Source organism: Protobothrops mucrosquamatus, unplaced genomic scaffold, assembly GCF_001527695.2.
Source record: "Protobothrops mucrosquamatus isolate PMUCROS unplaced genomic scaffold, P.Mucros_1.0 scaffold307, whole genome shotgun sequence".
Lineage (NCBI taxonomy): Eukaryota > Metazoa > Chordata > Lepidosauria > Squamata > Viperidae > Protobothrops > Protobothrops mucrosquamatus.
In genome coordinates, this window is record NW_015386649.1 from 272,784 (window position 1) to 299,970 (window position 27,187).

Genomic DNA, 27,187 nt, shown 5'->3' on the forward strand with positions numbered 1-27,187 from the left:
ACATAAATATTGAACAGAAGCGGAGAGAGGACCGACCCCTGTGGAACCCCACAAGTTAGGGGCCTTGGGGTCGACCTCTGTCCCCCTGCCAATACAGACTGCGTACGGTCGGTGAGGAAGGAGGAGAACCACCGCATCACAGTGCCTCCCACTCCCAACCCACCCAACCGCCGCAGCATGATACTGTGGTCCACAGTATTCTATGTTCTTCTTTGCCATGGGGATAGGCTAATTGGAAGGAATGCAAGAGAAAATTATTAGCAGTGGTTTTTTTTGTTAAAAAAAAAAAAAAGGTGCCGGAACTCACACATGTCATACAACCCGCCTTGCCTACTCTACAAGGTTCCATCCCAAAAAGGTGCCGGAACTCCGTTCTGGGCATTCTATGACAAAAAAAAGCCCTGATTAAGTAGTATTTGACACTGTGCTTCTCAAGTCTCACACAAAACACATCCTATTGAATTGAGAGCAAATAAATCCGAATCATTACATTACTTTAAGAAACTTTTCAAAATAAACATCTTCTACATGTATATCTTGTCTGCTCCTAAATTCAACCTTGCAGATAGTTAGAAACATGTCTTACTTCTCTCCTTTCCAGTATTTAAAGGTTTAGCTGCTGTCTCTCATGCTTTTTTATTATCTACCTGCCTGCCAAACAGAAACAAAAATAAAGTATTGCACTTTCTGCCTGGTGGAATGAGAAGATTAGAGGAAAAGAAAAGGAAAGGAACAATGAAAGAAAATAACTGCTGCTTCCCAGGAGAGAATCCCGACCCTGGGAAACAAATAAATCCTTCCCTGCATGGTTGCCAGCATTTACATTTTAAATGTAAAGTATATTTGGCAAAACAAAATAGTAATCATGAGTCATGTACCTGTCCTTGCTCGCTCAGCAGAACAATTCATCTTTTAAAACTTGACATGCTGAAGGGGAGGAATGGAAGTGCTGCAGAAAAGAGGTCAAACTAACAATTTCAAGATGTCTTTTGTACCAGAAATATTGTGAATGTCTTCTGCAGAAATTGTGCACCTGCACAAAATGTATACACTCCTCAACTTTACTAGCCAACCAGAGTTGTTTGCATTTTTCACGGCACATCAAAAAAACTCATAAACAACAGGGCGTAACATAATGCAGAGGGGAATGATGAATGAACACCGCAATAGGAAGCAGGCTGACTAACTGCAATAATTCTTTGCTTTTTAAATGTGCTCAAACACTCCAAAATAGTCCAACCAAACCAAAGCAAGACATCACTTGTTCTTTAGGGCAGGAGTCCCAAACCCCCGGTCTGCGGCCTGGTGCCAGGCTTCAGTCCATTTGGAACCGGGCTGCAGAAATGTGCTGCATTTGTGAAAGCAGTGTATGCGTGTATGTAAAACCATCCCCTCTCTTCCCCCTCCTGTCGCTGCCACCGCCTCTGCCAGTCCACCGAGCTGCCCAGCTTGAATTCCAGAAACTTCAAACTCAGGTTATCTACTCCATGTAGTTTGCAGTTGAAACGAAACATAGCTTGGATGTTTTCATTTCAGCATCAAACCAAATGATTTCATATTGTGTGGAACATTATGATTGAAATTCTCCTGGCTGAGTTTGCTCATATCCCTGCTGCTTTTAGCTTAGTCTGGGGTGAGAGATGATCTGGGGTGGGCATTTAAAGTAGGTTTTCAAGGCGTAGAAGATATAGAGGAGACATTCTGGATCTGATTGAGGTTAGAAAAAAGGGAAGAGAATGAGCTATAGAAGAAAAACCTGCCCTATTAGACTCCCTGATGGGTTTGTGCCTTGACTACTGTAATAGCTGATGGTGTTTATAAATATACCTGTATTTATAAATATGCCTATCTCTGTGACGAGCTCCAGCCCAGTCTATGTTCACTTGAGTTTAACTTCAGTTGCCATCCAGCAGAAAAAAGCACCCTTTGAAGCAGAATAAGATGTCTGCATAGTGGTAGAAGCATAGTGGAAGGGGGTTACCGTGTGTGCCAAATCCCTGGGTATTTTTCTTCTTTTCTGCCATACATTCATATAAACTGCTTCCTTTTACTGTCGGCTTGCTCCCATCCTGCAGCTCATTAAATGTTGCAATAAAATGGTGGAAATGAGTGTTATTGTGTGACAGCTAATTGAAATAGCCCATTCATCAAATTTGATGTCACTCAAGTCTTTAATCTTTCTAACATTAAGTGAATTCCATTCAATTAGGGCAAAGCTGTGCCAGTTTCCTTCAAGTTTGCACAAAAAATTGTGTGGTATGTGTCTCTGTGTAGGTGCATAGTGTATTTTCCTCAATATTTAAATTTTATATGCACTTTTCCTTCCATATATATTTTATATTCTTTTTTTTTTAATGTATGCATTTTTTCAAGTGATTTTATTTTAAACTTCAGAACTCTGCAGGTATAAATATATAACTAAAATTGCTTTTTATATAGGTTTGGAAAGTGTAGAAAAAACAAAATCTTGTCTGTTCCTGCAATAAGTTAACAGAGAGTCATTTCAGATTTTTATCTAAACTAGAATTAAAATACCGTCAATGCTCAGGCTTATTCTGGCCAAAAAACAGAATAAAGGTATTTATACCTTTTTTTTTTACTTCAAGATTACTGAAATCAGATTTCATGGCTATAGAGATGTCTAAAATAGATTATACTATATTAATCCCATGCATGTATTATGAATCCAGAATGCCTACTATATGAGAGCGATGGATCACTCCCTTCCTTCCAATATATTGTCATATAGATAGTCCTGATATAAGCAATGATAACTTGATCATTAAGCAGAGAGGGACTCTAAGTGAAACTAATTGTGATTATGATCTTACTTCATATCTCCTTTGCTTTACAATCTTGTAAACGTATAAATATGAGAACTGGTTGTTAAATTCCTGTTGTAACTATGAATGGTCACTGTAAGAACCATTCACTAAATAAGGATTATCTATAACAATATTGACTTCTGTTTTTTAAGTTAGATACCAAAGAAAATGAACACAAAGTAAAGTGTCAGATTGAGTACAATTAATAAAAAAATATTAATAAAGTGACTTCCGGTTTGCATCATAGTGACGTGGCCGAGGGATTGCGGGGCTCCGCACCTCACAGCTGAGTTCATCCTGCCAGGGGACTCTAAATGGGTCTAAAGTCACTCTGGAGAGGCGATGAAGAAGGAGGGGACCCCCATAGATCACAGAAAGACAGCGGTTGATCCATTTGATCTGGGGAAAGGCCTCCAAACTGGCAGGAGAAAGGCTAGCTGCACTTCCATGGCTAGCCCAAGCTACCGACAACCAAAAAAAGAAAGCACCAACAAGAACAGATTGTGAACAGCGTGTTTGGAACTGGGTGAGAATATTGATCCTTTCTATTCTATTTCATAACAGGATTTCCTGGGGAAAAAACCAAAAAGTAAAAAAAAAAACCAACAACCCTCCAAACATGAGAAGGAAGGGGATTACAGCCCCATCCTTCCATAGACGGAAGCGGCATTTTAACTTTTATGGGGGACACCAATGTATAACATTGAAGTGGAACTAATATAAAACTATAGTTTGGACAAGCCTGAAAACTGAGAAAATTGATAAGATCTTCTCTTTGAAAAAGTATTGGGGTGAAACTACAAGAAAATAATCTTCCATTTTAAAAGTGAGAAAATAAATATTCAATGACATCTAGTGGTGGATGTGAACTGGTAAGATGCCCAGAAATAGATAACAATTCAGTTTCTTTGATGCTCAGTGAACCTTAGTTCAATAGAGAACAGCTGGAAACAGAGAAAAATACATTGGACTATCTACCACAGAGTGAGAACTACAATTGTTTTGAAATCTGTTGACCTTCTTGGATTACAAACATCTGCTGAGGTTTCACTTTTAAGCTTGAGAACTATTTTCAGAGGCAAAAAAAAAACAAGCTTTGACTCCTGGCTACTTTTGTAAGGGGGAGACTTTTGGGTTGTTCTTAGGTGGTTGAACATTTTGGACTGCAAACTCTAGCTGATTGATAATTTTTGGACCCCTGAGCAGAAGAACCATTACAAATTGTTTTTAGTGGTGGATTGATAACTGGGAATATATTGGACTATAAAGGCTACACATAAAGATCATAAGTACTATATGAGACTGTGCTGTGTGGACCTTAAGATTGATAGAATATCTGGAGGGGGGGAGATAAAATGGATACCTCATATTTAACCAAAAGTGGCAGGAAACTGCACTTAATAATCCCATTTGAAGCCCCCAGTCTGGTATATCAGGGATCTGCAGGAGTGACACCTCAAGACAAAGCAAATACCTTCCAGGAGGAAATGCATTTTATGTTGCAATTAACTCAAAATACAATTTTTTCACATAGAGAAAACACAAGAAGAAACCATGATGAGATTAAAAACAATTTGGATAATATAAATGAGCAAATCTTTAATTTAAGCTCACAACTAAAAAAAACTCTCAGAAAATTATGATAAAGAAGGAACAAACAAAGAAAACAGAACACAAACTAGAGGAAAGGCAAACAGAAATCTCAAAGATTTTGTTATAATATTGGAAACGGAAAAAGTACCTTATTTTTCAGGACTTCAAAATATACCTGAGAATAAGAAAGAAGATCTGATAAAATGGATTTTAGTGCTGTCAGGGGAATCATCAGAGATTGGGAGACAAAAAATGAAAAGAGAAGTTGGGGGAGAAGGAAAGTGGGAGTTGTCTAGTGAATATAAATGGGCAAAATTCTCCCCCCAAAATACTCTACCTAAATTGTTTTTCCTATTCCAAACAAGATCCAGAAAAAATACAGGAAGAATTACTTGGTGATTTAAAAACAATGACTTGGAAAGTTAGCAAAGGAAGAAGGCTAGAGTTAAACTTAAGAGAACAGAAGATCTGACCTACCTGATGGGGTACTATACAATCAAACATTTGTTTGAAGATGGTTAAAAATATTTTTTAGATATAAACAGATTTTACAATAAGAAAGATATGTTTTATAATGAGAATAGCACCTTTTTATGATATGGGAAATATAAAAATATGAGGATGGCTTATATAAATGAAACTTTTGAATACCCAAATGTAACTAACTTTGAGAAAATCAGTAACTGAGAAAGATATCTCAAATACTGATGGGAAATTAAATTTAAATAAGAGCTTGAAAAACAGGATCTACATTGATTTAATAAAAAGACTTTAATTGCAAATACAATTGAAATATAAGTTGGTTAGAAAAGATGTTATAAATTGAGTTTATTGTCATTTGTATAAACACTAGAAAAATGTGTATATCTAATTTTGAATATATTGATAGTAGTAAGAACTGTATTTGTTTAATGTTGGGAAAATGAGAATAATACTGGAAGAAGAGCGGATCAAGGAAAATGTGGGACCGTGCAGTACTGAATAGACTTACACTGAAAAAGCTAAGCTGTAATATTGAGTAACAAATGAACCCAGACATCATATTGTTTACTGAGCATGTATGATTTGTAATGACAGAAAACTAATAAAATATTTTTTTAAAAAAGTTAATAAAGTGTCAAACATACCATCAGAGAGATCATACTCTAATCAGCTGTGATAAGCCCAGGTAGCGGTGAGGAAGGAATTCTGTGGTATTGACTAACAAAATGGTTTATTATTATTATTATTTGCAAGCTTTATAGCTTTTCAAGCCCCCCCCCCCAGTTTTGTAGTTGTGTACTTTAGTTATCAAAAGGGAATATTGTACAGTTGGAAGGGACCTTGGAAGTCATCTAATCCAACTCCCTGCTCAGGCAGGAAACCCTATACCATTTCAGACAAATGGCTGTCCAGTCTCTTCTTAAAAACTTCCAGTGTTGGAGTATTCACCGCTTCTAGAGGCAGGTTGTTCCACTGGTTAATTGTTCTGTCAGGAAGTTTCTCCTTAGTTCTAGGTTGCTTCTCTCCTTGATTAGTTTCCAACTAAGTAGTCTGCAACCTACGACCACAATTGAGTCCAAAATTTGTGTTGCTAAGTGAGAAGTTTGTTAAGTGCAGTATATCCCATTTTATGACTTTTCTTGCCACATTTGTTAAGTGGATCACTACAGTTGTTAAGTTAGTAACACAGTTGTTAAATCATCTGGCTTCCCTATTGAGTTTGCTTGTCAGAAGGTTGCTAAAGGTGATCACATGACACTGATGACATTGCAGCCATCATAAATATGAACCAATTTCAAGCATCCACATGTAAATAACATGACCATGGGGATCTTGCAATGATCATAAGTGTGAAAATGGTCATAAGTCACTTTTTTCAGTGCTGTTGTAACTTCAAACAGTTATTAAACAAATTGTTGCAAGTCGAGGATCACCTGTATATTAGTGAAGATTAGTTACAGAATATTATTATATGACCAGTAGGTATTGGGTGTCTAGTTGAGAGAAAATTATAATTACATAATGTAAATTATATATTATAAATACTGTAAGATAGTTGAATGCTGAGTATGTTGTAACTCTTTCAGTTTGCCTTAACTTACTTAGTATAATATTAATTTTAAAAGTGTGTCTTGTAAAATGAGCAATTGTTATGAATTGAATAGAGGCTTCACATGACAACAATTAGATGTTCTGAGATTTTACTTATTTTACTAATCACGTTCTATAGCTTGATATGATTGACAGAATCAAAGGACTTTCTATAATCAACAAAGTTGACTTTTTGGGTATTCTTTAAAATTATGGAAGCTCAAGCTCTTTGGTTTAATATTTAATATGGTTTAATATTAAATATTTTCAAAATATTGGAGATAATTATTGTTTCTCAAGAAACCAGAATAAAGACCTTAGGAGAAAATAAATCTCATGATAGGTTCAGTTCAAATCTACAAGCTGAAGTACTTAAAATACATGGACAATTCAGCAAAAATAATTTTAAAATAATTAGTCTACAGTTGGAACCTGAACAGCAGAAGTCTTTATTATATTACTTAAAATAATATACAATATTCATGTAATTTTCTCATTGCTAGTTGATTTTAAACTTGAGATAACAGATGCTTAGAGATTAATACCAAGAATTAATCACTCATGAAAATATGTTCTTTAATAGTTAACTTTCTGAAATTGAGTGCCAGCGACAACTCTTTATAACCTTCAAAACAAGCTACTGAATTGAAATACTAAATAAAATTGTGGACATAAAATCATGATTTATCCACATCTTTCTTTACATGTTCTTTACCAAAGGAAACACTTCAGTTCAGCATGTACCCTAGCAAGAAAATTAAACATCTTTTTCTTCTATCCAACAATCTTTATCTCTCTATTGGAGATAAGGTTTAAAAAAATTACACGCCCTTCAGCCACTATGAAATTTTTATAATTTCTGCATTTACCTGATGAGTATAACAAGTTTGTTTTTAGCATATATTTTTTACAAATAATATCTATTGTTATTTTTCCTAACTGATATTTTTACTGCATGTTTTAATTTACATGGGTGTCCTATGTTTTTAGTCATGAGATCAGGAGAGGAGGAATGGGAAAGGGGGACCAAAATCAGAGTCCTTCCTTCCTTCCTTCCTTCCTTCCTTCCTTCCTTCCTTCCTTCCTTCCTTCCTTCCTTCCTTCCTTCCTTCCTTCCTTCCTCACTCGTGCAGTTGGGATGGGTACTTTTTAGTTTTATTTTTTGCATTATATGTATTTTCTTTCAACCTATATCAAAATTAATCTTTTTCCTTTATCCATTTACCATCAACTAAACTGATTATACTGCAATATTATTCTGATGTCAAGAAACCTACCTTGAGAAATATTTTATATTTCATCTACAAGGTGACATGATAAAGTAGTCAGCTGAAACATAAATGGACTCAGTTTTTTTGAAAGGACAAATTTGTAACTGGAAAAACTGCAGCCAGGTATTACTATTTTGCAAGAAACATATAATCTACCTAATGAGCAGCTCTTTTTGAGGGGTTGGGAACTGGATGGGTACACTTTTATTAATGGATACTCCATAAAAATATGTGAGGTAGCTAATATCTTTAACAACCATTTAAAATTTGATTTAAGGTATGAACACTCCAAAAGTGAAAGATATTTTATTTTATTTTAATGGTAAAGATAGTTACTGTAATTATTGCTCTGATTAATTTTTATCACCCTATTAAGAACACTTCTGAAATATTTCACAGATGTTTCTCTACCCAGTCAGCAGAACTTCAGAAGCCCCAGTTTCTGGCTGCTGTAATAAATCTTTCCTCCTTTACAACTTAATCATCAATAAAAGGACTGACCTGGCATATATCACCGAGACCTGGCTGGACTCAGAAGGAGGGATGGTGGCCCTTTTGGAGATGGGCTCAGCTGGGATGGTATCAGCTGAGACTCCAGGGCAGGCATGGATCCTTCAGGAATCTCTTAGGATTTTCAGGGGTGCTGATCCATAAGTGACCAGATGTGAGCTCCTTAGCATTAAGTTGGCCTTTAGGTATCAGCTGGGACTATTGCTATTGTATTCCTTCAAGACCCAGCTTTATCATCAAGTCTGAGGGGAGTCTCAGGAAACTGGTGAGAGCCTGAGGTGATTCTGTTAGTAAACAAATCCTGTGTGTGTGTTTTATACATGACTGTCCATTATTTTGTACTTTTCTTTTTTTTTTTTTTTTTTTTTTTTTTTTTTTTTTTGTATATGCTGCCCAGAGTCACTTCTTATGAGATAGGCAGCTGTCAGTCTCCTCAGGTAAGCCTGACAGGAAATAATACTAAATGAATTAATTCTTACTTTATTATAAGGCTTTGTATTAACAGAATCTTGCAAATTTGAAAGTACTCTATCAACCTTAATGATTAATTAAGGCAGATCCTACATTTCTCTTCCTATTAAACCACTAGGGAATTCTGCCTCCTTTGTCTGATAGCAGTATCTCTTCCCCTAGTTCACAATGTCATCCACACATTCCATTACAACATATAAAGTTTTACAATCTTCCTTCCTTCCTTCCTTCCTTCCTTCCTTCCTTCCTTCCTTCCTTCCTTCCTTCCTTCCTTCCTTCCTTCCTTCCTTCCTTCCTTCCTTCCTTCCTTCCTTTTTCCTTCCTTCCTTCCTTCCTTCCTCTTTTTCTTCCTCTTTCTCTTTCTCTTTCAATCAATTATTATTTGTCCATTGGCATCCATTCACCTACCAATTTGAGATTGGAAACTTTTTCAGAGTTTGATGCTCTTCAGGAAAACTTTTCTTTATTTTTCCCAGTCTATTTTGATAGCTTTATCATATCACAATACAACTTTTTTTCTCTTCTAACAGTGCTCTGTAATTCTTTGTTTGATAGTTCCTGTTTCTTGGTATTTGGGTATTCTATTTTAATATTCATCCTTATCAACTTGTTTGATTTCAGTAGTGCTATGAAGTTCACTATTTCATAGCAATTCCTGATGCTCTCCTTTAGTAATGGCGGGCATATGTTCAAGATCATAATTTGGAAACTATTTTATCTTAACTTGGATAATCTCTTCCAGTTAGCCCTTAGCCATGCAATTATATCTCAGTTGTTTCCCCTTCTTGTATCAATCATATAATCATATCAAATGACTTTTCTAGATTCCTGATATGTCATAGAATGCATAATATAAGTACTACTGGATGTTTCCTTTATTGTTAGTGGATAATAGAATCTTGAAAGTCTGTGTGAGTGTTCTTCTGCCCCCTGTTAATCAAACAGAACCATTGTATTATACTGAGTTTCTTTTTCACCCCTTTTTTATTCCCAGGGGTAAATTAACAATAGAATAAAGAATTAAAATTTGTACAGACTCTATAAAATACTGAGGTATTGAGAAATCTTTCTCAAAATACATCATAACAAGTTGTATTAAGCATCTAAATAAGTAGGTACAACTTCAATAAACATAACTCAATGGTTAACATTTCTATTAAGTGTCTGGGGAAAGATTAGTGCTATTAAAATGAATATTACATCAATATTAATGTGTATTGTAAGAGGGATTCCAATCTTAATCTCTATTAGATACTTTAACGGACAAATATATTGAAGTGAATTACAGCAGACTAAAAACCCTCAACTGCTCTTGGCCAGATTGAGATTACTTCATGATATAGATTTTCAGTTGTATCACTGGCCTTATATTTAACATAGGTATTATTTTGCAGCAAGACTTAATTAACATTTCACTCTTACTACTTGGAAAAGTAGTGTATATAACTCTTCTGAAATGTTAGGAGGTTTTAGGGTCAGATATATTAAACAGGGTTTTCACTTTCAGTCTTAGAAAATGCAAGGACTATTTGGTCATTAATAGATAAGAGGTTATGTCTTATCCCAAATCACATGAGAAATTGACAGTGTAGAATAACTGAAATTGAAAATAACAAGGGAAGATTTTTTTTTAAATTGGGATACTTGGAGAGTTCCCTTTAGACTAGCTGACTTCTAATCATATTCCAAATCTCCAAAATCTTGTTTAATCTTCTAATGATTAAACAAGATTTTGGAGATTTGGAATATGATGTATTTAAAACATTCATTTAACAATAAATAAATAAATATATATACTAAGTGAACAGTATGGTCCAGCTGCTTTAGAAGCTGTTAAGAACCCCTTTGTGTAGGCCAAATCAAGAAATCATCTTCACAGAAAGGCTCAAAATTATGCTTAGTAACGTTAGCTATAGTAATAGACTATTGCAAATCTGTCTCTGTTTTACTTCTCCCTTCTCCCCCACTGATACTAATATGAATTAAGAAGGTGTCTATCTGAATCTTTCATGCATGTGGCCTTTTTGTTTTGGACTTAAGCAATATTTTTCATTTCTCTCTTTGATAACGTATCTGGCCTATTTCTGCCAAGGTTATCTTCCTTATTTTTGATGGCTCTTGAGGTACATGTAATTTCAGGATGCATTGCTTGAAAAGAAATTGACAATCAAATTTTATAAGCAATTAAACAAAAAATAAAAACTTAATTATTTATCTGAATAGTGGAATCAAGAACTGAAATATCCAATTTTGAGAATCTATGGCTCTAGGTGTTAAAAATGTAACACATAACATGATTTTGAAACAGATCCGTAAATATTAAATGTGTTAATTGGACTCTTCTAAGAATGTTCAAAATGATTTGGACATTAGATTTATGGTAGGAATTTGCAGGTTCCTTAAGATATACCATAAGATCTTATCTTGTCTATCTATAGTTTAATTTTGGTTTCAAGACAATTTTGACAACTGCATTTACAATACATGACAATACACTTTGGAAAGAAATATTATAGTTAATGTCTTTCCATATAGTGATACATACTGCAAATGCTTTAAATTATATTTTGCAATATTGTGGATATAAGAAAGTTGTGTAGTGAAAGGTCCAGAAACATAGATCATTATATCATCAGTGTGCTACATATCTATTCTCTAAGGTAACAGTGACTAAAAAAATAATTTGTCATCACCTTCTTTTATAACATTTGAAGTAAAATGTTTGTGTTAGTATAACTTTTTTATGACTAAAGGTTTAAGTTTCCCGGAAGGCAATTTATAATACTTTTAGATGAATAAATGCTGCTTGCATATAATATGAGAGTTATATAATCCATATTAAAATTCATATTGAAATCAAATGCATTTTAGTATGGTTTTGGGCAGAAAAACATTTTTAGAATTACAAAATCTATTCTGATTTATGCTTTAGTTTAGGAGATGTGTTTCAAGGCAGCTTGTACTAGTACTTAAAAGAATCAGATTCTTCAAATATCTCCAGTTCCTTCTATGCTTAATGGGAAACATACATGTTGAAATAGAAAGATTATGGTAGACAGAAAGTTGTCCGTATGTAATCAGACAATCATATTAACACTAGTTTACCTACACTTGAAACAGAACAAACCAAAAACATATCACCATGAATTCATTTTATATAATCACTGGTGGCCTTTTCATTTAGAACAGCTTTTGGAATGCAGTCCTCACCTTATGACCACAACTGAGCCCAAAATTATGTTGTTAAGTGAGTCATTTTGAGTTTTGCCCCATTTTACGACGTTTACCTCATTTGTTAAGTGAATCACTGCAGTTGATAAGTTAGTAACATGGTTGTTAAGTGAATCTAGCTTCCCCATTGACTTTGCTTGTCAGAGGGTCACCGATCACATGACACGGTTACAGTCATAAACATGAACTACTTGCTAAGCGTCTGAATTTTGATCATACGATCATGGTGATACTTCAAAGGTTGTAACTGTGAAAAATGGTCATAAATCACTTTTTTCAGTCCCGTTGTAACTTTGAATGGTCACTAAATGAACTGTTATAAGTCAAGGATTACCTGTACAGAATAAGCAAATTATTTTTTTCAGTTTTCATGACCTGAAAGACACCTTTTTTTAATGATAACGAACATAAAATGGCTTGCATGACTTTAATTCAAAAGATTTTCATGTGTGGATAACGAAGAAAATATTAAGTGTGCTATGCCAAAAAGAAGCCAATATTTCATGAATGAGAATATGTAGGGTATTTATATTGTCAACAAAAAGAAGCTTTTGAGTGTTAATATTATTGCTGGTTTGGCTAATTAAGCAAACATTAGTAGGCTGATTACAATGTTTTTTTATGAAACTAAAGTAAAAATTTATCATGGTTCTACTAATCATTCTAATCCAAGTATACATGCATTGTTCTGAAAACCCTCTTGCTTACTTTCAATATTTTTGGAACAACATGGAGGCATTTGGCAAATGTGTTTTTCATTTGAAGGGAAGGGAAGGATTGTCATGTTGAAGAAAATATTACTATTTGGCTGAATCCCAAAAGGAGTATATTTTCATTTGTATAGCTGTGTTCTTCTGTTCCTCCAGTTCTATGTACTCCTTGTCTCTTTTTATTCCTTGACATGGTTGCTTACTTCTCTTGTCTGGGAAGTTATAGAGGAACAAGCAGAAAATTGAACAGGATTTAACCATTGCCTCCTTATGTGTGCCTGATTTCCAGTCAAATTGGCATAATGAGTTCTGGACATCAAATATGCATTGCTGTCACCTAGTGAACAGTTTTAGTTGACCTGATCACATTTCCTCTTTACCAGATTAATTTGCCTTTTCGTAAATATTTAGGATTGAATCATCAAAATACAGAATGAAGCCTAAAATAAATGAAGACTACCTCTTGTTATTAAAAATGTAGTTTCCTTTTTCTATTTCTACCTGAACAGTACTACATTTCCTAAAGAAAACAAAAACTGTGGTCACACCATAGCAATAGTGTCAACTTCTGCAATGAACCTAGCTGACACCATCTTTGTCATTTGTTCTCAGTTGCCACATAAAGAAAATGGGGGGTCAGGTTGCCATCATTCCCCCACCACAAAGGGCTTCTCAAGTGACTACTAGGCACCAAGCTCAAAAATAACCCACCAGTCCTGACAGGTGCATAACCCAGCAGCTCAAAGACAAGTTAAAGTCTGACCCATGGTTCAGAACCAACAGACAGGTATTAACCTATAGAGGAGACACCTCTCCTGCGTGAGCTGCACTGGCTGCCTGTGGCCTTCTGGGTGCGCTTCAAGGTGTTAGTAACAACCTTTAAAGCGCTCCATGGCAATGGACCTAGGTATTTGCAAGACCGCCTCCTACCAAATACCTCCCTTCAACCAGTCCGCTCCCACAGAGAGGGCCTCCTTAGGGTGCCGTCGGCCAGTCAATGCCGGCTGGCGACCCCCAGGGGGAGAGCCTTCTCTGTGGCAGCTCCTGCCCTCTGGAATGACCTACCCCCCGACCTACGTACAACTGCGGACCTGCGCCTTTTTCGCCGAGCCCTGAAAACCCATCTATTTCGTGCGGCCGGCCTGGTGTAGTCTTAATTAGGTTTTAGTATAGGTTTTTATATGGGGTATTTTAGAGCAGGCCTTTATTTATTTAATTTGATTTTAGAATAGATATTTATTGTGATTTTTATTATCGCCTGTTCACCGCCCTGAGTCCCGTAAGGGAGATAGGGCGGTATACAAATCTAAATAAACATAAACATAAACAAACATGAATTTGCATGGAAGAGATCCAAACTCTACTTTCCTAGCCCTCTCAGGATCCAAGCCCTACAATGGACCCATGATGCTAAGCAAGCTGGTCATTTTGGGTTCCTGAAAATCTTGCATCTGATGGGGAGGCAATTTTGGTGGCCAGGGATGAAGAAGGACATTGAAAGTTTGAACCAAAGCCCAAATTGTTGGAAATGTAATTATCGTCAAGGTACCTTCTTTCATGCTTGGTGGCTATGCCGTGAAGCGAAAAAATATTGGATTAAAATACAAGGGTGGCTACAAGACTTAACAAAATGTCAAATCGAATTAAATCTGGAAACATTTCTCTTGGGAATACTTAAAAAGAAATTTGATAAGAAAATAAGATATCTGATTTTACATATACTAACTGCGGCAAGAATTGCATTCACGCAATATTGGAAGGAACGCAATATACCACCAGAGGGGTTGATTATTCAGAAAATTTATGAATATGCCGAGATGGACAAACTCACCTTAGAATTAAAAGAAAAAGATGATTCGGAATTTTATGCGGTTTGGGAAAATTGGTATAATTGGATAGACAATAGAAACAAAAATTGGAAATATACATAAGGTTATTGTATAAATTAGGTTATTGTGGGTTAGATTGAATGTACATATTGTATATATTGTATAGAATGTAGATCCATAGTATATAAAAATGACATAGTCTGCTGAATATGTACTGTATAAAGGAAAATGTTAATAAAAATAAAAAAAAATAAAAAAAGAAAGTTTGTTAAGAGCTGTGCAACCTGTGCATCCATGAAAAAATGCCCCGGTAACCTCCCTGGATTATTACAATAAGTAGAAGACCTTTCCCAACCTTGGGAAGAGATAGCAATGGACTTTATTGTAGAACTTCCCAAGAAAAGTAGGAATACAATGATTTGGACTGTTATTGATTATTTTTCAAAGCAAGCTCATTTTGTAGCCTGACCTGGACTTCCTTCTGCCCAGAAATTTGCCAAGCTGTTCCTGAAGCACATCTACCAGCTCCATGGAGCCCCAAAAAGGATTATATCAGACAGGGAGGGGTTCAATTTACAACAAAATTCTGGAGGGAGTTCATGAAACTGATTGGGTTGACCCAAGGTCTTTCCTTGGCATTTCTTCTGAGTATGAATGGAGCTGCTGAACGAGCAAACACAATGGTGAAGCAGTACCTAAGATACTATGCCAACTATTAGCAGACTAACTGTGCAGACCTCCTGCCATTTGCTGAAGTGGCCTACAACAATACCGTGCATAGCAGTATTGGACTTACTCCTTTTAAAGTACCTACGGCAGGGAATTTGTTCCCATGCCTGAATATCCTCAAGAGCCCCCCTCCTCACAGACCTTGACCGAATGGATGATATCATTACAGAGCACTTGGCCAAATGTCAGGCAGGGTTTAAACCAAGCGGCTAAAATCTACAAGGAACAAGCCGACAAGTGGCAATCTCCTCAAAAAACATTTCATGTCGGAGAGCAAGTCTATTTCTCGACTAAATATCTAAGATTAAAGCTACCCTGTAAAAAGTTGGGACCAAAATTTATTGGCCCTTTCCCCATAGTAAGAATCATAAATCCTGTCACAGTTGAGCTTAGGCTTCCTCGGCTTTTGGAAAGGTTCATCCAGTATTCCACTGTAGTTTACTAAAACCAGTGACAGATTCAACCTTGAGACCAATCCCTTGTAAAGCACCAGCTCCCATTCTAGTAGAAGGGGAGATCCACTATCAAATAAAATGCATCCTTGATTCTAGATTGCATAAATGGAAGTTACGGTATCTAGTGCAGTGGAAGGGGTATCCCTTGTCAGAGGCTACCTGGGTTAAAAGTAGTGAAGTAAAGGAAAGTTTCATGATAAGCACCCCCAGAAGCCCAGAGAGCCTCCAGTACATAACTGATGGAAAGATCCCTAATGTATCTATACTTGTTTTGCAGGAACTTCTTTTTCTTTAGGGGGGGGTCCAACTGTCAACTTCTGCAATGAACATGATGCTATCTTTGTCATTCATTCTCAGTTGCCACATAAAGAGAAGGGGGGTCAAGTTGTTTTTACTTTTATTAGACTAAACCTAGAAAGAAACATTCTCATCAGACCCTGAAGGCGGAGAGAACTGTCAGGAAGACCGCCAAATGCGTTTATTGGAAAATGTGATCAGTAGCATAATAAAAGGGAGGGAATTGTTACATTTAATTACTTTGAATCTCTGGGGGAAAGTTTAGAGTTGGTTTCACTTTTGATCGTGCCAATATTATGTATCCAATAAATATGTTCTTTGAGGAATTCTCAAGCCTCAGAGTTCTACTTTATTCGCTTTCATTAGTCAGAACCTTGACAAATAGCATTTAGACTTATACACAGCTTCATAGTGCTTTACAGCATTTTCTAAGCAATTTACAGAATCAACATATTGTCCCCAACAATCTGGGTCCTCATTTTTATCAACCCCAATAATTTTAACTATTCATTATTTATGATTTGGGTTTTGTATCAATGACTTCCCAAAACTTTGATCAACTTATATAGTCCGTGCTGTGTGATCCAACGTACACTTCTCCAAATGGCATAATCAAGCAGGTGCATAAGTTATTTCATTAATGTGAGAGTAAGGAACACACACATGTGTGTATGTGCTCAGAGAGAGACAGAGAGAGACAGAGAGAGAGAGAGANCCCCCCCTCTCTAAGCCCTCTTCTCCTGAGAGCTTTATATGCCTTGGGTACAAAGGTCAGCATTCAGAATGTATGGCTAGGATTTAGCTGCTGCATCTATTGATTTATTACAATGGTTCTCTGCATTGCTCTGAAGCTGCTTCTACTCCTGTTCTGTAAACAAAACAGCAGAAGCTAAAGGAATACAGACCACATGATTTTTCACACACAAATCATCTACTCATAATGCAATGCCAAGAGAATAAAAACTGGACATATCCACTAGAGCAGTGATGGCGAACCTTTTAGAGACCAAGTGCCCAAACTGCAACCCAAAACCCACTTATGCATCGTTGGGTGCCGGTGTGGCCAATTGGCTGGGTGTGGCCAATTGGCTGGGTGTGGCCCATTGGGTGGGCATGGTTGCGGTGGTAACGGCAGACTGGGTGGGACTAAAAAGTTCAATCAATCAATTCCAACTTTGCAAGTTCTTTTTTTCCCCTGCGAGAAGTTGAAATTGACTGATTGATTGAACCTTTTTTTTTTTTGCACACGGCAGCGGGGGCCTAAAGTGAAAAGGTTTTATAAAACCCAGCTGAAGGCCTAGGACTGGGGCAACGGCGCGCGTGCCCACAGAGAGGGCTCTGAGTGCCGCCTCTGGCACCCGTGCCATAGGTTCGCCACCACTGCACTAGAGAGAAGTTCCCTGAGCATGGGTTCTGGCATGAGTCCAAGAGCTTGGAAGACTAAAACTCTGGTCCCAGTGACCGACCCAGTTTGGATCCTATAGAATAAAAGCCGGTGAAAGTCTGTGATTTGGCTTATAGGGTTACTCTTTTAAAATGTGTGAGTTGGCAGTTGAAGGTAATTTGCTAAAATTGTGATTTTGTTTTAAAAAAAGTGTTATTTTATTCTGTTTATGCCTTACATTAGGGGAACAAAATGGCTTTCAGTGGAATGACTCATACTTTTTTCATTAATATATTGCTGTCCCATGTGTATAAACTGAGCTATACACAGAAGCAATGTTACAACATTTGTGTGATGTTTTAGTGGGAAGAACTGAAGCAATGCACAGAGGCCAAATATAGCTGAATTTATGAATCAATTAATGTAGATCTCCAAATTATATGAATTAGAGTGAGCCAGCTCAGTATGCTCAGCACACATAACTATTTTATTATAACATTCAGCCTTGTTGATTTAAAGAAAGGCATATGTCGGAAGTACTCTACATAGAATTATGGATACTATACAGAAAATTTCTCCTTTCTCTCCCATCAAAGTAAAACCTGGAATGAGCCTATTAACCTCAACATTAGTATATAGATAATGTGAGGTATTAAAGAGTTCATTTGGTGGATGCTGCCCTCTCTGTCTTCCTTGTAATTACTAATACTCCGTTTCTATTTGTGTCTTATTCCTACTTGCAGACTTAAAATATTCATCTTGTATTCTACTTCTTCTTATAAACAAACAACTTTTGTTCTCTCTGTCTTTTTTAGGATTTGATACCTATTTTACGTCCCGCACATTGGAAAACAATAGAAGAAATGTATGGTTTGCAGAATATTGGGAAGAAAACTTCAATTGCAAGTTAACCATTAGTGGGTCAAAAAAGGAAGACACTGATCGTAAATGCACTGGTAATTTCATTCTCATTCTGCTTTTTAAATTTTTTTTTATTTGACTTGCATGGGAATGTCTGTGTGATTGTTGCGAGGAAACACATCTAGACTAAAAGTGAAAAAAAGGAGTGAATTAAAAAGGAAAATGAAATGAAAGATATAACATGCAAAAACAGGACAAATAATTAACTAAAATACATTGATTCCCTTTATCTTGTGATAATTGATATTATTCAAAGGGGGGGGGTTGGCTCAAGAAAAGGAGGTACTTTTTCAAGGTTTATTTATAGTTATTGTATGGATAGTGCACTCTTTATAGTTACAGGACTATGAACTAATGGTTCATCTTCTTATCCTGAAACTGAAATATCCCTTGTGCATCTTATTGTAATTGTGATAATGATCCTACCAAACAGGTGCACAACTTCTCTTCATTAAAGGCCATTTCTGATCTTTCAACGATATGCCAGGTGGATGAAGCAAAGACCTCATACATTAAATGTTGTTTCAATTCACTGAGATCTCAGTTCATTAAAGATGCATCTTTAACTGTGCTGGGCTGGTTGGGAGCTGCCCGGTGTTTGATAGAAGCTGGGCAACTGCATAGATATTTTAAATATAATGAATAAATAAAATCAATAAGTCTACTCTCCAATTATGTATCTGAATATTTTCAATGAAATCAAGAATTACCATTTCTACCAAGCTTCAGAGGATCTCTGGGAGTTGTGATGTAAGAAACTTACTACCTTAGGTTGTTCTCTTTTTTAACAGAAAGTGTTTTGAAGGCAGAGATCTATTCAATAAATGAATGTCAGGATAGGTAAGTTGAGAGCAAATTAAAATGAGAGCAAATCCCACCCCCTACCAGCACTGATGATGTTATCTAGTTTGGGTAATGAAATGTCTACAATAGGGGTGTCAAGCTCTCAATGTCACGTGACGTGTCGCGATGTATTGTGACTTTTTTTCCATTGTCGGCAATGGGGTGGGCGTGGTTTCACCATGTCACATGCAGCCCGCGAGCCGGCAGTTTGACACCCCTGGTCTACAACAAAACAACCAAGCTTAGAAAGCATTAAGTACTCATCGTTTCAACTCTGAGCTACAAATATTCTCCTGTATCAGCAAATCTACACTTTTTGTTTTCCAAAGTGAGAATGGGTTAAAGATGTTCAATGAATAGTTATGAGTAACCTTTTCTTCTATGCATTTGTCTGATCTTCTTGTTTGTAGCTATCTTGGCTGGAGGCCAGATGGATACTTGAAGCATATGAGTACTCAAGTACTATAATGTTTAATTCAGCAGCACTTCCTGGAGGTAAAAAAATACAGTCTAAATATGCAGATTTTTTTCTGCAAGATTATTCTAAGGGCATGATCATTTCAACGTAGAAAACAGACAAAAATTGTTCAGAAATCTGGAAGACTTCAGGATTACAAAATCTGGCAGGATATCTAAAAGGTGATAATCCTGTAAAATTAAGGTAATTGCTGTATTTGTATAAAATAACTGGTGGGATGGCTTGTGATTACTCAAACTGCAAAAGCAGAATAAAGATAGCTGGATGAAATTAAGGAAAGCAAAAAAAACCCCCTTAAAACTAGATTCTTTTTAGATGTCTTCATGGAGATTTTGCCTTGATTGCTAAATAATAATAATATAGTTTGAATATCTAAATGACTGTGAGACCAACTATATTTATATTATTATTTAGTAAACAAATACTACTACTTTAAAAAAAAACAAGCCCAAAATATATGCAATACCAATAGTCTTTGATTTATGACCACTTATTCAGCAATTGTTCAAAGTTACAACTGTGTTGAACAGTGGTCATGTGATCATGATCTTTGTTTATGTAATGGATGAAATAAACACCCCTTTCCCTTTTTCTCTGCATGGAGAAGGACTACTTCTCTCACCTCACCTGATGCATTTGTTTGCACAATGCTAGTGAACTGAAAGGGAGGATGAATCTCTTTGAAAGTCTGGTATCTAGATATTATTTGAGGATTGCTAACTCACATGTAGACATGGGGTACTGTTTCTTTGCTGGGGTTTGGATTCCTGCATTCAATTTGATAATGATCTCACACACCTAATTTGGGTGGGGGGAAGGTGAGACAGCTATCTCTTTCTCCCCAAATACATCTGCAAAGTGTACATATTTTTCTGGCAGTGCTGGTCTTCCCTTGTTCTGCAATGGAGTTGGGATGGGGGAGAGTTGGGATGGGGGAGAGTCAGCTTTCAAGTGATATTGTTGGAATGTAGGTGAGGGAAATGAAAGTGTTTCTTGCTTCCATCGTATAACTGAGTAAGCTGAAGCTGCTATATTCCCAGGATTATGGGTACTTGTAAGAAGACAGTTACATAAAGTGGTAAGTACTCTGTGTGATCTTTGAGGAACTATGTGTAGGAATCATCCTGCTTTTTGCAGCTGCCTATCAATACTTCCAACAGTCAGTTTCTTTCTATGGCTTGAGTAGGCAACTTTAGTTTCTGTGCTGTTTCTGAATCTAAGACATTAGAGTTCAGAGTCTACAGGAAGAGCAGAAATCTCCACCTTCTGCCTGGAATCTGAAGTAACAATAAGAGGGGTAATGAAATATGCTTGGCTGTTCTCAGTTGCCTCAAATGGTGGATCCCCCCCCTCCTCAGAGCTCTGAGAAGGGAGGCTAGTAAAGTTTCCCTGAGATATTGTCCGGGACTGAACTGGACATTTGTTAGTCCCATGCTTCACTGATTTGCAACTTTTATATCTTATTGTTATGACCATCACTGGTGCTTTTACTGGCATGATCTGGCTACATTGCCAGATCATGACCTATGGGGAGTTACAATAAAAGCATAGTCCTTGATCTCTTATTTTGCTTCTCTCTGGGTGCCAGTGATCTCCTGGCTACCTTGTTTTGCATGGGTTCTCCAATGTTGTATTCCAAAGAGGTCATTGGGAGGCATGACAGGCTGTAAGTTTCTTTTCTCCTTCCCAATTCTTCCTTGTTTCAACCTTTCCAGTCAGGCATGTATGATTACACAACATTGATAGAGCCCTTCCAGGCTATTTGAGGTGCCTTGTCTCAGCTTATCTCTCAGGCCATTGGCCAGCCTTTCTCTGAACTGGTCAATTAGGGCTAAAATCATTTCACTCTACATCTCCAACAAACAATGCCGTTACTCTTCCTTGTCTCTGGTTGAGCTTCCAAATCTGTGAACTCTGTATAGGATCCCACAAGTGTCCTTTAAGTTTACTCGTGAAGCCTTGATAGTTGTCTAGCACTGAATCATTCCCCTCAGTGAATAGTATTGCCCACTTAGCAGCTGTTTCCTTCCCGAGCCTGAGTACAAAAGTCATTTGGGTACAATCAGTGGCAAATTCCAGCCATAAACATTTAATACCAAGTGACAAATGGAATTGATGGAATTGATCCTGGTTCCCTCCAAACTTGTCTAGAAAGTTTCTATGGGAAGAGAAGTGCATTGGTTGAGCTGCTATCTGTTGTGCTGCCATGGGTTAAGACAAATTCTTCCCCAATTGTGGCGTTAGTTGTAGCACGGCATTCTGTAAATTGGTCATCTGTACATCTACTTAGTCTTGGTGCTGTGACAGTGCAGCTGCCAGATGCTCAGTGGTTAGTGGGGTTCCTTGAGGATGGGAAGGCTGATCTTGAAATTCCTCTTTTCAGAAGAGAGTAGGAGACTTGCAAGACTGAGGTCAGCACTTGCAGATAAACCAGATGGGAAACAAGATTAGATGAGGTAAATCTACATTATTATAAAAGTACATCAATGGAAGCTTGAAAGCTTGAAAATACCAAACTTCCTGCTGGTAGGTTCTTTTTATTTTTATATTTATTTTTTTTTTTTGTTCTGACTGTGAAGTCACTAATGGCTTCTGCTTCTCTTCTCTGATTGTTTCCGAGGCAGCATCTCTTTCCCCTTTCCCCAAAGTCACTCCCACATTCCATTATACTTGATTTTGGAGAATTTGTAAATGTTAGATGTTGACATTTTGAGGCAAGTAGTGAAAAGAAGAAATAAAAAAGTTTTTGCATGGCATGGAAGAGCCACTATCCAAAAGATGGGTAGACTGAGGACAACAATTAAAATAAATTATTAAATTAAATTAATTATGGATAATGCTATAATTACTCCACATGTGTTTAATCATTTTCCCTTTATGCCACATTAAAAATTAATCCAGTGGAAAATAGGAAACAGTCACAGGGTGCAAACAGAGCTTTGGAACAGGGTATACATCTTGGAAGCTTTAGACTATGAACTTTGCTTTTCGCAGATAGATTACAAGAATACTGGTAAATGTTTGAACTATGACAAAAAAAGAAAACTATCCCGGATTAATCCTGATATATTTCAGGACATTTATTTGTTGTCACCAATCATTAATTTGCTATCTCATGGCATAGACATAGGATCCTTTCAGGCAGAATGATAAAATGAACAAAGACTGAAGAATTCCAATTTACCTATCATTAATCACTCTGATCAGTCCTGCTGCTCCTTGTGTCTCGAGCAGTAAACCAAGCAACTTTCCTATCAGGTATTTATCATGAAGCAGAAACTTTGGAGTGTTTCTTTCACAACAAGCCAAAGTCTAAAGACAAGAATAATATAGGATTTCAAGCACTTTAATATCCTAGCGTATACTGTTCTGTGTGAATGTGGCAAGCCATTGAAAGAATTCTACGAGTGGCCTATAACAATTGACCACCAGCCAAACTGGACTGATGGATTAAAGACACAAGTGACCTTTCAAAATCCTCCAACCATTTCTCAGGAGTCTTAAGAGTGATAGGAGGATCATGACTAGAAAACATAACAGAATACATTTTCTTGGGAGTTTCTCTTTGAGTTTCAAAAAACATTAAATATGTCTAAGAATATTACTTTCCATTCAAAAAAAATTCACAGATTTTGAATTTTTGTGGAATTCAATTTTAAGGAAATTTTCATGGAGTTGCTTTTTTGACAGATTGAATGAGAGAGTGCAGTTTTGTTTGTTTGTTTGTTGTTTTAAGCAGGAAAACTTAAATCTCTGTACTAGGTGTGAATGGTCTTATATGTGTCGACCTCCTTGAGGTTTTCCTCTACTTGGGTCCTCTAATAGATGTTGAAACCCTTCCAATTGTACTCTGCAGTTTAAATTATTATTTTTTTTTGACAGAAAATACGATTCATACCCACATTTAATCACAAATTTCAACTTGCAAGTTAAAATGACAAATTAAAAAGAAAAAAAGAAGAGCAATTAGGAAACATGAAAAATTTTACTAAATGTTCATATTCTGTTTGGCTCAGGCTTAAACCATCTTCTTAGTGTTACTCTCTCTCTCTCTCTCTCCCTCTCTCTCTCTCTCTCCCTCCCTCCCTCCCTCCCTCCCCCCTCCCCCCCTCTCTCTTTACAAAACAAATTCTGATGGAGAAGAACCTTTTAAATTTCCTATTTAATCTCTGGCCACCTTGCTAAGATATAGTGATTTCTGAATTGCTATTGATTTACATAAGTACTACATTTATTAAATCATAATTAAATCTGGTTTTGGATGAGCACCATGGTTTAATTCTATGGATCAAGATTTATAAATCTAGTATGAAAGTCAAGAAGCACAGTGAAAATAATGGGCTGCATGGTTGGGCGATGTCAAGTGCAAGGCTTGGGGACAGATCATCCTGGAAAAAAAAATTCTATGTGATTGTTAATGGTCAGCACCAATCTGATGGCATATAATGTATCAATGTTGTATAAATCCAACCAGTTGTATTTTCCCCTAAGCATTGATTAAACAAAACAGAGCTTTGCCTTTGGAAAGAACGCTAAACACCATTTTACACAGTGGTTAAAAAAAAAAAAAAGATTCTTGGCAAACCATTGGGTTAAAAAGCAAAAAAAAAAAAAAGATGTGTGCTGATTTTAAAATGAATGATAAATATTCTGTAAGAAAGGAAAGACAGGCAGTAGGTTTGAACTGGAATTTTTAAAATCCATTCACTCCAGTGGTGGGATTCAGCCAGTTTGCACCATTTCAGAATAACTGGTAGCTAATTTGTTGTTGCCCAGGCACAGAATGGACTTCTGGAAGCAGTATCCACACAGAGAACCGGCTGTTCACATATTTGAATCCCACCACTGATTCACTCCTAGTATTGCACTTTACTGGACTAAAAAAAAATCATTCCTAAAGAAGTATTCTGCTTTTGGTGAACTCATTTGAGAAGCTACCTACTGAAGATGCCTAAAATGATATTTACTTAGACCACTCTTTTTCCCTTAGACCCCTCCTTTCTCTGGTGGTGATTGTCCATATTACTTAAGGTGAATATTTCTAGCTTTATGAGCTTCTACCTTTTCCTCCTTTGAAAAGGATATCAGTAAACATTTAGTGGAGTGCCTTTTTTGCTGCATACTGTGTGTTGCAGGTATAGCTTCACCCATATTATCCTGACATCCACTTTGATGTGCATCTCTATGAGATTTTTCAACAATAACAACAACAAAAATCTCAAAACGAAGCTGTACTACATTCATAGGTCAAATAAGTAAATCACCCTATAACGTCTATTCAAATGAGTTTAAGTATAGCTTCAGGAGACAGTTAAATTTATTTCTAGATAAACAGAAAATAATCATGTTATATGCAACTTGGTATTACTGGCAAATGAAATCAATACATATACAATTATGACAAGTAAACTCTCTAGATAATAAATAATATCCAAAGGATATAGATATTATTATGGATTTAATTTTATTAGTCTGAATGTTCATTTAGGGGCAGTTTTAAATCAATGCCATAAACTCTCAGGAATGTTACAGTAGGAACCTTATTACATTGCTAGATGTTGTTTATATGCCCTATAAGAGTAAAGTCTAGGTCCTACAAATTATGTACCACCATTTTCCAGTGTTATAAACATATGCAAATAGGTATCTCAGCTGAAATAATGAATCAAATGTTCTTATTGTTAAGCTCATATAAATTAGCATAGGGAAAATTCTGAGTAAGAAAAATCTTGAAAACAAGATTATGTTCAATTGTTAAAATGATCAGTACAGTCTTGATCTCCACTGCAGAGGCATTATGTCAGGAGCAGATCATAGTCTACTACTCAGGATTGGTTAGATTGCATTTAGAAAACTGTGTTCAGTTCTGAGCACCAAACTTTAAAAGGAACATGGAGAAAATAGAGTGTTTTTGGAGGAGATGAGCAACCAGGATGATGATAAGTGATATGGAAACCAAGAACAATGGGAAATACTTGAAGGTGCTGGAAATGATTCATTTCCAAATGAGAAAATTAAGGAGAAAACAATATAGCAATTTACAAATATCCTGAAGATTGTAATAAGGTGCAAAAAAAAAAAAAGCCAGACCTCTTCTCAGCTGAAATCCCAAGAGCAGACTAATGACCAATTGACTGAAAGAAAGCTTTAAGAAAATGTTAAGATAAATTTTCTAAACAGAAAGACCTGTTTAGCAGTGGAACAGACTGCATATAGCAATCTTGATTCCCTCCACTGGAAATTTTCAAATAGAGGGTGAATGGTCACTGCCAGACAGAGATGTTTTACACTCAGCAGTAGTTAGAATGAGTAATTTCTACTTCATGCATTTTTTTAATTTCTAGTGGTTACTCAAGAAAAGAAAGATGGGGACAGTATTATAGGAACCCCTATCTGATCAGCGTATTCTGGAGGACATCGACAGCATTCAGAGACAGCCCTACCTGCAATGGCTTAACAATTCAAGGCACATTTGATATGCTTTTCTCTCTTCAGTGCAATCTAGTATCATTGTTTTGTTTACAATTTTAATGTTTATTCTTCCATTGTCATGGACAGATAGCTGCCATTTAAGAGCTCCTCTGTCTGCCAACAAATGATCCTAAGGTTCTAGCAATTAGTAAAGTCAAACAATGTCTATTTTTTTAAAAAGTAGACTTTGAAACATCATTAAAACACAGGTGTGCCTGTACTATTTCCAATTATAAAAGTTATTTCTCATCAAAACAGAGGATACTTGGGAAAAATACCAGTCTTATTTAACTAAGTTCCTTTCTCCATCTCAATATACATTCTCTTCCAGCTCTGGAAAAATGCATGCCACAAAACAAAGCAAAACAACAACAACACAGTAACTGGGGCTGAAGGAATTCTTGCTACTGAATGAGCAATCTTATTCTTGGAAGTTACAATCTCAATTAAATAGATATGGATTCAATGCAGCCTCTCTCATGGGTATCCAATGCAGTCACAATGTCGAATGTGTATCCAATGCAGTCAAAGCTATACTGTATTAATCTTTTGTACTTGCATCCTGTAGTGTACCAAGTTATATGGTTATATTTGTCTTCTTGACCACTGCTTCCCCAACCCCATGGATGCCCTCGTGGATGCCTACAGGTCCTCTAGCTTCCAACAGTTCACTTAATCCAAAGAAAGATATCATGAAAGAATTCTCTTCACATTTAGGGGAGATCAGAAGTTCCCCTTTAATTCAGGAACACACGGATAACCAGAAAAACTACAAAGTGACAGCAATAAGTGTAATAGAAAACCAAAAATAAACTTCTGGTATACAACAGGAAATAAGGCTAAAAAATGCTACCAGAAAGGAATTTGAAAGAAATTCTAAAACTCTCTGACATTGAAATTTTGCACAGTTTTTGAAGTTCGGTGCAAACAAAAAGAGTGCTGCAAGAATACCATATTCTTCAGCCTTTTGCTACCATACGAGTAGAACAGGCAAATATAAATTGAAACAATAATAAATTAATTCACTGCCTCTCCTCTGTGTACAAATGAGCCAATAAAGAGTTGTTTTATATAATCCAATGGTTGTTTCTATTTT

The 27,187-nt window shown here is 36.3% G+C and overlaps 1 protein-coding gene across 1 annotated transcript in view; it reads left to right on the forward strand.

Annotated features, from left to right (window-relative positions):
- Positions 1–27,187, forward strand: part of LOC107286670 (metabotropic glutamate receptor 7) — a 284,502-nt gene that overhangs the window by 123,334 nt on the left and 133,981 nt on the right. The window contains exon 4 of the mRNA XM_029283983.1: positions 18,194–18,334. Within this exon, the coding sequence (XP_029139816.1) occupies positions 18,194–18,334 (141 nt within the window). The remainder of the gene's footprint in view (positions 1–18,193; positions 18,335–27,187) is intronic.